This window comes from Bison bison, unplaced genomic scaffold (genome assembly GCF_000754665.1).
Source record: "Bison bison bison isolate TAMUID 2011002044 unplaced genomic scaffold, Bison_UMD1.0 scf7180017864466, whole genome shotgun sequence".
Lineage (NCBI taxonomy): Eukaryota > Metazoa > Chordata > Mammalia > Artiodactyla > Bovidae > Bison > Bison bison.
This window is the reverse complement of record NW_011495027.1, coordinates 6,696,822-6,709,757: the sequence shown is the minus strand read 5'-3', so window position 1 is coordinate 6,709,757 and position 12,936 is coordinate 6,696,822. Positions and strand designations below refer to the sequence as shown.

Genomic DNA, 12,936 nt, shown 5'->3' with positions numbered 1-12,936 from the left:
TAGAAATGTTACTATTGGAAACGATTAAGTCAGTGCATAATTCATTCCCCGGCCATGATGACTGGCTTGCCTCAAGAAGTAGCAATTCCATCATCCTGAGTAAGGACTGCATAGAAAGCAGTTCTGTCCCCTGCTATACACAGGTAATATGAATAAGAAAGAAATCTTTGTTTTAAGCCACCTAACTGCTGAATGTGTTTATTATCTCCAAATAACTTAGTTTCGCGAAAGTACTAGAAGAATAATGGCCTACAATGTGCTATGTAAGAAGATAATATGTAATAAATACTGTAGTCTACTGAGATGATAGACATTTAATAAGCACAACACTTTTTCCTCATTTAAGATGCTCTGAGGTAGAGTACAATGATGCTTGATGCTTTAACGGAAGACTTTCAGTTCACCTGTCACTTTCATGCATAATGTCAAAGTATTGGGGACATTTTTGTGTTAAAGGCATTGTTTTGAAGGTTCTGACAAGTGCTTTAGATACAAATTATAAATGGGAGTTAAGCATTGGAAAGGGAACAATTCCTTGCCATTGATGGGACTCTATGGATTGTTTAGATCATTTTTTAAAAATTAAGTCTATTAAAAGTAGCTGAATATAGGCATGTGAAATACAATAGCAATTTCTAGTTAGAAAATGAGATTTTTAAACAATTTATTTATTTTTGGCTGTGCTGGGTCTTCATTGTTGCCTGGGCCTTCTCTGGTTGTGGAGAGCAAGGGCTGCGCTCTAGTTGCAGTGAGCATGCTTCTCATTGGAGCACGAGCTCCAGGGTGCTTGGGCTTCTGTTGCTGCGGCATGTGGGCTCAATCGTTGCAGCTCCTGGGTTCTGGAGCAGAGGCTCAGTAGTTGTGGTGCACAAATCATAAGGTAGGTGTGTGCCAAAGTAGTTGAACAGTTTTAAACTAGTGTGAATGATTTTGGCAGTTACTCTCAATTTCTTCCTGAAAAAAGAGAGATGAAACTCATTCCTTTAGAATATAGTAAAATATCTTCGTTGATACTCTTTAGACACCTTTCTGATAACATGGATTGAGAACTGTGCATGTGTGTATACTATTGAATCTCTTTACCTTTTTGGATGGGAAACTTGATCAGAGTGTGAAGAGATCACACAATATAGATGGAGGGAGGAATAGTGGTATTATATATAGTGTAGTAGTGCTGTGATACAGACTTTTTATCTGATGTTGATTTTATAAAAATCAGGGTGTGGTTTAAAAAGGAACTGTTAAAAGTTGGCATGTTTCTCTGTTGGTAGAACAGAGGGCTATGTAAGGTTGTATGTTATGCACGTATGTGCTAATTGTTGGGCTTCTGCATGTCAAAGGTTGACTATACCTAAACAGTATGGCTGCCTTGTACACTTATTCCTTGAAAAGATTCTGTAATGCAGTTTCTTTCCAGAGCAACTTTTAAAAATGCTACCGCATTTAGATGTTCTTCAAGAAAATCTTTTATGTGTTCTGACTTTTTTTCTGAATGATCTGCTGTATTTCTTATTACTCATGCACATAATCTGATGGTCTAGTTGTAGTTTCATGATGTGCTATTTGAGTTATTTTGGAAATTTTATTTTCTATAAATACTATGTTTTGAGCAGTAAAGTATAAAAAGAGGGAATGACTCTGAGCACAAACTACAGATTGTTGAATGAGTCATGTAGACCATTCCCACGTATGTGGAAAAATTACATCACTACCCAGTTCTGGGCTTTCTATTTATACTATCCTAGGCCAACTTTTTTTTTTTCCCCCTCCTAATCCAATTTGTCTTTTTTGAGGCAGTAAAAGCAAGTACAAAAGAAACTCATGGTAAGTTAATTTTGGGTCAAAAGGAAAACGCTGTGAAATGAAGCATGCTACTAGCAAACTAGTACTTTATCTTTAGTGTTCCAGAGAGACTGAAAAGACGCTAGTAAGATAAGGAAGGTATTCTCTTCTTACATCCATTGTGTAAATTAAAGTGTTAAAAGTTAATGATGGCATTTGATTTTTTTCACTTAAATTTTTAAGTAACTCTGGATTTGAAGGCTGCAGTAGTTATTTGTTGTGTGTTTTTATTTTACTGACTAGGAAAGTTAGATTCACTTTTCTCCCTTTGAAAACAGGAAGAATGGAGACATGGCAACACTTTGATGAGTGGATACTATTGAAAGGGCTAAACTTTGTCTAAAAGTTTTGTTTTGGTGTTTTGATTAGAAATTTAGTGAAAAGAGCTTGTAATGGACTAGACACTATAATTTTAATCTCACAAAAAAACATATGTATACAGATGAATGGAAAAGAAAATATATACCACAGTATTGACAGTGGCTATCTTTGGGTGTTGGGAATACAGGTAATTTTATTTTGCTTATATAACTATTTCTTGTAAGCAGCTACTCTTCTGTAAAAAGGAACAAAAATCAGTCTCTTTAGAGTAGTCTCTCTAAGACAGGGCCTTGCTTAGTATTGTAGTAAAACTCTGCACAATTACACATTTTACATTAATGTCATTTAAGTTTTAAAACTCAATTTAATTAATTAGAATTGCTTCTCATGTTTAGTGATGTTTGCTCTTATGAGGAGGAAGCAGAGAAATGCATCTTGACCATCCTATTCATGTAACTTTTTCTCCTTATTTTGGGCCACCTGCTGAATCTCTGATCCACAGAAGTTGCCTTACCTGATCTCCTTGCTTCTGCTTTCCTTGGCCATTTTCACTTCCTAAGGTGTGGCAAGTGGTGTTCCTAACTCTATCCCACTTGCCTTGTGACATGGACACGTGATAGTCCAAGTGAGATCTGGTTATTCCCAAGTGATTTGAGTATTCAAAGAAGAAAACATCTTCTCAAAATCATCAGGAATGATTCTGTTATGTATTTACTTGTTTTCTAAAATAAAACCCTAAGGGCAGATCACTCTACTCTGTTAACAAGCATTTTAGTTTACCGTATATAGAAAGTGCAGCAGTCTGCGTTGAGTTCCTTCCTTCTGTTTTCTCCCCACCTCCTTTGCTGTCCTACTGCTGCTACTGCTAAGTCACTTCAGTCGTGTCCCACTCTGTGTGACCCCATAGACGGCAGTCCACCAGGCTCCCCCGTCCCTGGGATTCTCCAGGCAAGAACACTGGAGTGGGTTGCCATTTCCTTCTCCAATGCATCAAAGTGAAAAGTGAAAGTGAAGTCGCTCAGTTGTGTCCGACCCTCAGCAACCCCATGGATTGCAGCCTACCAGGTTCCTCCATCCATGGGACTTGCCAGGCAGGAGTACTGCAGTGGGATGCCATTGCTGTCCTACATACCAGATACTGCAGCAGAGCACTCTAATGCAGGTTAATGTTTTATAACTGGTGCTCTTCTTATTCAGAATTAATATCAAACTGTCAGAATGTCATCTTATTTTTATAGCATTAAATAGCTAATACAAGCAACTTACTTTGAACTGGTTTTTAAGCACTTCATATGGATTGAAACTGTATTACTTAATTTAAAATAAGGTAATTGGGGAAATTTAAAGCTGAATCATTGCACTACTACAGAAATGAGGAAGTTTGTCCAAGGCTAAGCAGCAACTGATAAGAGTCCATAATTTTAACCATTATATTAATTGACTGTCAATACCAACTTTTTTTTAACTACTGAGATAACTTATTTCTTCCATTCCTTTCTGTTTGCTATATATAGCCACAGATGAAAATGGTCTGGTTCCTGCTTTTAATTTTATCACATTGGTGGAAAAGCTAATGTTTTATAAATGCAGTATAGAACAGATTCTGGAATCCCATTTGCATTTCAGTTTTAGTTGTGTGATGTTAGGCAAATTAATTTTATTTCTAATAAAATAAAAGTGATATCTATTTTTATAAAGCTTTAAGGATTGAAAAATAACATTTACAAAGGGCACAGTGACTAGCATATGCAGGTATTCTTGTTAACGCTTGTCTCTGGTAGAGGTATTTACCAGCCATTGAGCATTCCCCTCAAAGCAGTAATCTACACCAAATCTACCCGTCTGGTTTCTTGGCATGGCGTTTTTAGCCACTGCTTTTTTGTGTAAAAAGAAAAGTTTACCTACCTTTCTGCTTACTGATTCTAGGCTTAAGTTTATTCTGTATGAATTATTTGACCCCCAAATATTTTCAGTATTTTCAGATAGTTACTGAAGTATCCTCTTAGGCTTAGTTCTTTGCAGAGCATTGCCCATAAAAACTTTGTAATTTCTTAAAACTGTGTATTAATAACATCATGAACAGTGTTTTTTGGTTTTTATTTCTGTGCCTGTTGCACGTTTTGTTCAAATCTTGATTCTTTTTTTTTTTTTTTCAAATCTTGATTCTTCATTGTTACTTTATCTTTTTACCACATTGCTTAACTTTATTTTTGTCTTTATTTTGTCTACTTCTTTATTCCAGGAGTTAAAATACAACTAATCATAGCGTAATGTTTAAAGAGGGTTATTATAGAACTGTCACAATAGGAATACTTTAAGATAAATATCTGAGACAAGATACTTAAGCTGAAGCCTGATGTTCGTGTTGAGATTTTCTGGGAATAAAAGAGCTAAGTTGGGCATTAGGCTGTGTTAAATAAATCCTATCTTGATGAGACAATTCAGATTTCCATTTATATTCTCAGGTGACCGAGTTATCGATGTAGGATCTGAGTGGAGAACTTTCAGCAATGATAAAGCAACAAAAGATCCATCTCGAGTTGGAGATTCTCAGAATCCTCTTCTGAGTGATGGAGATTTGTCTACTATGATTGGCAAGGTAATAAATCCATTGGGCAGGAAATGCCAGGTGCAGACTGACCAAAGACCTGGAGTTGGAAACTTTGCAAAATTATCAGTCACTGTTCCCAGTGAGGAATCTCTGTCTGAGAGTAAGATCAGCAGTAAGACTACTGGTAATGATGGTTGCCTTATTTATTTCTTCTGTCTTAAATGGGAAACTAATACATTGAAGTTACAGACTCTATATCTCAGGCCCTTGTTTTAATGAAGCAGTTTTGCCCCCAAAATTTGAGTGTTGTAGGCTCTTTGAGTTCATATTAAAATGCTCCTTGAATATTAGTAATCTTTTCTCTTTTCCCTCAAGACCAAAGATAAATTGGATCGCTGTATAATAGACTATTTGCTAATAGTGGTGAATTTATGACTCTCCTAAGCTTTACTTTTCTCATCAGTAAAGTGAGAATACTGCAACCTTAGAGACATTTTGAGGGTTACATGGAAATATGTATAAAGTATCTATACACATGTAGTGTATATAATGTGTTCAGTAAATGGTACCTGCTGCTGTTATATAGAAGCAGTAGCATAATCTTCCTGGCAGCCTGGCTGGCTTTTGCTCTGCTATCTAAATTGGAAGTAATAGTGGCATTATTTCAAAGAACTCATCCAGGAAGCATATGCTATTTTAGGACTTAATTTATACTACTGCATAGTCCATTTTTAAGAAATTAGGCAAAAGCAGGTCATATTTTCATGCCCTATAATTTACATACTAAGTTTGAAAAACATGGTGTGGCTAAGTTAAAAAGTTGACAATATTCAAGAGTATTTTAAAGTAGGTAGTTTCTGCATGTGGCTGGAAAAATTACTAAGAACGTTTATAAACTTCAAGATTGCAACTAATTAATACTGTTACTTTTTTTAATGTTTACTTTTTTCCAGTAGGAAATACATGATTCAGAAACATGTAAAAAGAACAGTAGTTTTCCTCACTCTTGACCCCTAAACTCTGTTTCTACCGCAGTCCCTTTTCCCTATCAGAAACAGGTAACCACTGCTACTGGGTTCTTCTGATTCCTTTGACAATTATTTATGTGTTTGTGGCAAAGAAATTTTTTAAGATGCTACATTTGTCATATGTTAAATTTCTGTATGTATCTGGGAATATTTCTGGACTTCCTATCCTTTATCTTAACCTGGTCTAGTTGTCTAAGGACACACTATGCTATTCTAGTATTTGGGAGCATTAATCTTGTTTTATAACCTTTTCAGCATTTTCTTCACTGGTCTTTTCCATTTAATGTTAGGATAACTTTGTTTATTAAAAAAAAAACAAAAACTTGGTAATTATTTTCACTGGTTAGATTTATTTTCAAATTGGCTCAGGGAAAACTGACTTCTTAATGAAAAATCTTATCCAGAAATATAGTATGTATTTCCTTAGGTCATATCTATCCTTCAGTGGGTGTTTTAAAGTTTTCTTTCTAAGTTAATCTAGATATTTTGCTTTTTTTGTTGCTGTTGTAATTGCAGGTTTTTCTTGCATGTTCTGATTGATTACATGTATGTAGGCTATTGACTTTCGTTTGTTAATTTTGACCTTGCCACTCTGATGAATTCATTACAGTTTGAGTGATTTTCTTGAATAATTCTAGGTATATACAAAGATATTATCTGAAGATAGTTTATCAGTTTGGTCTCAGAGTTGTACTTCTCATCTCTTTCCTGCTGAATTTTAATATAATTATACTAATATAATTGCTATATAATTACATTTTATAGTTATGTTATATTAGCTAGTTTTTCTAGTACAGTGTTAGAAAATGGTAGTGACAGGAGGCATTTTTGTCTTCTGACTTTTAGTGGTAATGCTGCTGTTTCTCCATTAATCAGTGTGCTGGGGCTGGACTTGGGAGATTTGTTTGCTTACCTTTTTAAGCACCTTTTGGAGATAATTGTGATTTTTCTCCTAGGTCTGTGAAGTTTCATGGTTTATGTTATTAATTCTATAATAATATTTTTCATTTAAAGTATTTGCTAGAAAAACTCTTTAAAACCACCTTAACCTGGTATTTTTTCTTTTGAGGAATAGAGGTTGCTCAGGGTAGATTTCTTGGGTAATATGGAGTCAGATTGTGCAAGTTGTTTTCTTAGAATAATTGTTCATTCAGGTTTTCAGATTTTTTTTTGCATAAGTTATAAAACTTTGTTTTATAGGGTACAGGAGCTGCAAGTTTTGATGAATTTGGTAATTCTAAGTACCAGAATAGGAGAACCATGAGCAGTTCTGATCGGGCAATGATGAATGCATTTAAAGAAATCACTACCATGGCAGACAGAATCAACCTCCCTCGAAATATAGTTGTAAGTTCTTGTCTATATTCTGTAAACTGTGCTGGCTTTGACTTAGCATAATTTTAGTGAACACATGAAATTTTGCTATTATGGTTAATTAAATGGCCTAGAATTAATTAAACTTAGTTTCTCTGCTTTGAGGACTTCCCCTCATGGCTCAGCTGGTAAAGAATCCACCTGCAAGGCAGGAGACCTGGGTTCGATCCCTAGGTTGGGAAGATCTGCTGGAGAAGGGAAAGGCTACCCACTCCAGTATTCCGGCCTCGAGAATTCCATGGACTATATATAGTCCATGGGGTCGCAAAGAATCAGACACGAGTGAGCGACTTTCACTTTTCTCTGCTTTGAAGGATCGAACAAATAACCTATTCAAGCAAGTGTATGAACAGAAGAGCCTAAAGGGGAGAGCCAATGATGCCATAGCTTCTGCTTGTCTTTATATTGCCTGCAGACAGGAAGGGGTTCCTAGAACATTTAAAGGTAAGTTTTTAATTGTTTAGATATAAATGTTAATCTATTTCATATTAAAGTGACAGGCCAAAGTCAAGCAGCTTGGATGCTTAGTAAATTAAGCTTCCTGGTTACATACAGTAATCCACTTAAGTATCTTTCTAAACAGCACCTTATTTTGTTCCTTGACAAAAATTCTATGATCATATTGATCATGTTCTTTTCAGGCTGTTTTCCCATGTAAAGTCATGTTAGTTCATGTAAGCCCCATGTTCTTTGCTAGTAAGGTCTTCTGACTGTATTTTGTGAGCTTTGAGGCCTGGCCTCAGAATCCTTTGTTGCAGGTCTGTACACTGGATGTACAGCAAAGTTTCCACTCCCAGCAAGCACAGGTCTCTACAGGTGAGAGAGTCAAGTCTTAGAATCAATGAAATTTTTTCTCTTGAGTTAGACAGTTTTCATTTTCAGTTAGGTTGAAGGCTTTGATAGAACTAATATTTTTCATGTAGTTTTCAGTTTATGCATGAAAACATGACAGCTTATTCAGTGTTGCTGTGATACTTGTACATTTTAGCTTAAGACTATAATTACCCTTTATTCATCCAAGAATATTTTATATGTTTTCTTGTGTCAGACTGAAGAGGCAGTGGTTCTTGCAACTAAAACTAAGACTTCTGTTAAATTTATTCTTAATGTTAGTTGATATTTTAGAACAGGGTCAAATACTTAATCACATTTTGATGTATCTGTAATTGCAGGGATTACATGTATGTATGACATTGTGTAACTTGAGAGGCTTTCTTTAGTTTGAATATTTTCTTTCATTTTCTTGATACACCCCTTACAACAGATTAATACGTATCAAAGACATTTTTGATTGATTGAAGAAACTTGCATGAATTGAAACTTCAGAGAAGTTAATATTTTGAAATATTAAGACCTACATTTAGCTTTTTTTTTTTAAAAAGCTTTTGTAAACATGTAAATTAATTGAGAAATTTTAAATTAGTTTTGTGAGAAGTGTCACTCAGAATTAGATTGATCTTTAAGGCAGGATAGAATTTTGCAGTATATTACTTTTATAATAAAAAATGATAGATTTTTAAGGTGAACTACATGGCCTAGGTGGATTGATTTATTTAAACTTCTTTTGTCTTTTAGAAATATGTGCTGTATCACGAATTTCTAAGAAAGAAATTGGTCGATGTTTTAAACTTATTCTGAAAGCTTTAGAAACCAGTGTGGATTTGATTACAACTGGGGACTTCATGTCCAGGTTTTGTTCCAACCTTTGTCTTCCTAAGCAAGTACAGATGGCAGCGACTCATATAGCCCGTAAAGCTGTGGAGCTGGATTTGGTTCCTGGAAGGAGCCCGATATCTGTGGCAGCAGCTGCTATTTACATGGCCTCACAGGCATCAGCTGAGAAAAGGACCCAAAAAGGTAGGATTCTTCATCAGGAAGAGTATTGATTAAATTGTGAAGGCTGTAGTATGTGATTGTATTTCCATTTTAAGTTATGAGGCAGGTACAGGCATACCTCATTTTGTTGTACCTCACAGACACTGCATTTTTTTTTTTTAACAAATGGAAGATTTATGGCAATTCTGTTCGTCAGATGATGGTTAACATTTTTGGTTTTTAGTAATAAAGTATTTTTTAATTAAGGTATGTGCATTCTTTTTTTAGACAAAATTATTTTGCACACTTAATAAACTACAGTGTAAACATAATTTTTTATGATGTACTAGTAAACCAAAAAATTCATGTGTTTGGCTTTATTGCAATATTGGCTTTATTTTAGGGGTCTGGAATTGAACCTGCAGTTCTCTGAGGTGGGACAGTAAATATCCAGAGCCTGTGTTTAAGAGGTAGTTCCTTAGCATCAAAACTTAAGAAAATACAATATTTTGCTTTTAAGTGGCTCATAAATAAAAATATTTTGCAGGCATAACCCCGTGTACTTTTTTCTTCATTTTGAATTAAGTAATTTTAGTTCATATATTTTTTTTCATTTTTAGAAGTTGTTTTTATTTGTATCCCCTAAATATTTCTGGCTATTTGGAATAGTCTTGTTTTTTTCCCACCTCAAAACTTACCTTTTGAATCTTGATAGGAGGCAGCCATTCTTTGTTTCTCTGGAGCTGGCCTGAACCCTACAGATACGCACACTATAAATGTGTGCTGACCATCAGGTTTTACCTTTCTGTGAAATCTATTCCCTTTCTTCTTTTGTATGCTGTTCAGTTTCTTCATGAAAATACTGTTCAGCCTTCAGCTATTTTTTAATTTACTGTTGTAGAACTTTCAGACAGATATTAAGTGAATTTCTTTATAAGCATGTATTTGTTAATACTTCTATGATCCTCAAAAAGATTTATAAAGAAGGAGAAGCTGTGTGCTGTGCTCTGCTCAGTCACTCAGTTGTGTCTGACTCTTTGCGACCCTTTGGACTATAGCCCAGCAGGCTCCTCTGTCCATGGGATTTTTCAGGGGAGAATAGTGGAGTGGGTTGCCATTTTCTCCTCCAGCACAACACACGGCATTCAGTAATTAATTACTTCTGTGATCCTCAAAAAGTTTTGTAAAGAAAAAGGAGCAGTCCTAAATTTAAAAGTGAGGTAGTGAAATTACTTGCTGCAATAACTTAATACCCTATTCAGAATAGCCTTTTACCTCAGCTTACGCTGTATGTTCCTATGTTAATAAAAGTAATAAATTAGATAGAAGAATGATTAGGCAGAAGAAGCCAGCCATTAGTTATTTAAATGTGCCATTATCCATTCCCTTTGGGCTCCACTTGCATTTTTCAAGAAAATTTTGAGTCGTCTTGGAAAATTGAGAAGTTGTGGCTGGACCGATTGTCCTTACCTTCATTCCTATTAATAGTTGTAAAGTTTATTCTAATCTTCTTGACACTTTGTGTTTCACACGAAGGGTTTTCTTGAAATATAAGGTCCTTTCTTTCCCTGCCCAGCAGCTAGTTGATATACAAATAGTTTATATAAATTGGTATTTATGTCCAGAAAAATATAATGTAACATAAGGTAAGGAAATTTAATATTATTTATTGATGGCCACATCCACACTTTGAAGCCATAAAATCTCACTAGTTTGAACTGGAAAAGATAAAACTCTGAAAAGATAAAATGAGGTTGTATTAAAGGATGTGTTTTAAAAATCTATTTTAAGTATAACTAACCAAATAATTGTCATGTGGCAGTCCTTTGGGACTTCATTTAAAAAAAGAAAAAAGTGACACTTGAGTTTGAATGGTAAATGCACATTCTTGGATTCCTTAATAGACTATAGAAATAACTCAAATGAGCTCAATATATATGCTCCAGTATGTGTATAATAGTGAAAACCATCTACATCATGCTGTAATATATAGCTATTTGATCTCAGATGTGTTAAATAGAAAAAAGTTTGGAGAAGAATATTTATAGTGTGATCCCATTTGGTTTTAACCTTATAAGAACCTCTTAACAGAGGTTTGCTAGGGGAGATGTAGGGGAACTTTAAAACACAGAAATAATAAAGTGAATTTCTTTATAAGAATGTATTCGTGGATTACTTCTGTGATCCTCAAAAAAATTTATTGTGAAGAAGTCAGTTCTAAATATAGGAAGCAATATAATAGTTACCACACATTCTGCTATGCCCTGAACTGTTCAGATGTTTTACATATAGTAAACTTTTTAATGTTAATACAACAACCCTTTGAGATAATAGATATTGAGACCATTATTGTTGTTACTGTAGCCCTACTTTCTACTTTTTAACTGTTAAAAAGTATTTTTGTTTTTTCACTTAGACATTTTATACTACCAGGTCCCAAAATTAGAATGCAGGTGGAAGGGAGGTAGGATGGAAGTTATACTTAATACTTTGATTTTTGTCTTTTAGAGATTGGAGATATTGCTGGTGTTGCTGATGTTACAATCAGGCAGTCGTACAGACTAATCTATCCTCGGGCCCCAGATCTGTTTCCTACAGACTTCAAGTTTGACACCCCTGTGGACAAATTACCACAGCTATAAGTTGAGGAAGCTAATGTGAAATTCCTGTGAACACTGAACTTTGCCTGTTGTACATAGCCTATATATACCAAGTGCTGGATTGAGCCTTTAATAAGGAAAAACAAAAGACATGGTACGCATTCCAGGGCTAAATATAAATTGCTTGGCATTCTGTATGTATATACTAGTGAAACATATTTAATGATTTAAATTTCATATTAAATTTGCTTTCTTTTGTAGCAATCTAGGAAACTGTATTTTGGAAAATATTTGAAATTCTTGAATAAAATGTTTTTCAAAACTAAAGTTTTTGTTATGTTACATATGTAATTTTTTAATTTATATATATAATCACATACAATGCATATTGCAGCTAATAAAGCTGATAGAGGTCCTTGTTTTCCATTACTGTTTTCATATATATTTAATTTTCTTATTTTAATAAAGTTGTGGAAATAATAGGCTTTTGAGGAACCACTGTTGAACATATTTAGTTTGCAGTTTGAAAGAGGGTATGTGTGTGATTTTTTAATACTTGTGTATTAATAAGCAAGAAGTGATTAAACGGGGCCTTGAAAGGCACTGGCTTTAGAAATGTAAGAATGTGTAAGTATGTGTTTTTTCTCAGTGAGCTAGTTGAGCGAAATAATTAGTAGTAGAGCCAGATGTCAGTTTTCAGATGTTTACATTTTAGTTTATAGAATCTGCATATCTATACTTCTTTGTTATTTTTACATTTTGGATACTCATAGTCTAAAACAGTATTTAAAATGGAAACTATTGGGCCTAAGGATGTCCAGGAATTTTTTTATCAAGCACCCCCCCTCGGTGGTTGTGATGTGAAGATGTTTTGCATATCACTCTTTGACAAACACTAATTTAAGGTTTCTTGTCACGACTGAGCGACTAAACTGAACTGACTGCTAGGCAGTGTAAGCGAAGACCAACAACATTTTGCCCTTTTGCTAATTAGGTAGTTTGTACTGGGGCCTTGAATCCATGCTAAACATCTCTATAAACTGTACTGCTTCAAAATAGGTCTCATGGTTCTTACACATTTGTAAAGAGGTTAACACTAGTTTGGGCTTCCCTGGTGGCTCAGTAAAGAATCCACCTGCAGTGCAGCAGACCAGGGTTCAGTCCCTGGGTAGGGAAGATCCCCTGGAGAAGGCAGTGGCTATCCACTCCACTGTTCTTGCCTGGAGAATTCCATGGACAGAGGAACCTGGTGGGCTCCAGTCCATGGGGGTCACAAAAAGTCAGACACGACTGAGTGACTAACACTTCACTTTTCAGTACTAACTAGATTTAAAAGACAGTCTCCTGTTGTGGCCTTGGTGGGCAAATTCCAGCCCTGGTCCAGGAAGGAATTTTCCCTATTAGA

At 35.0% G+C, this 12,936-nt stretch overlaps 1 protein-coding gene across 1 annotated transcript in view; it reads left to right on the top strand.

The window, feature by feature from the left end:
- The window catches only part of GTF2B (general transcription factor IIB), a 31,477-nt gene extending 19,619 nt beyond the window's left edge, over positions 1-11,858 (top strand). The window contains exons 3-7 of the mRNA XM_010860351.1: positions 4,629-4,762; positions 6,943-7,089; positions 7,431-7,560; positions 8,692-8,973; positions 11,440-11,858. Coding sequence (XP_010858653.1) covers positions 4,629-4,762; positions 6,943-7,089; positions 7,431-7,560; positions 8,692-8,973; positions 11,440-11,573 — 827 coding nt within the window. The 3' untranslated portion in view covers positions 11,574-11,858. The remainder of the gene's footprint in view (positions 1-4,628; positions 4,763-6,942; positions 7,090-7,430; positions 7,561-8,691; positions 8,974-11,439) is intronic.
- Positions 11,859-12,936: the final 1,078 nt, after the last annotated feature.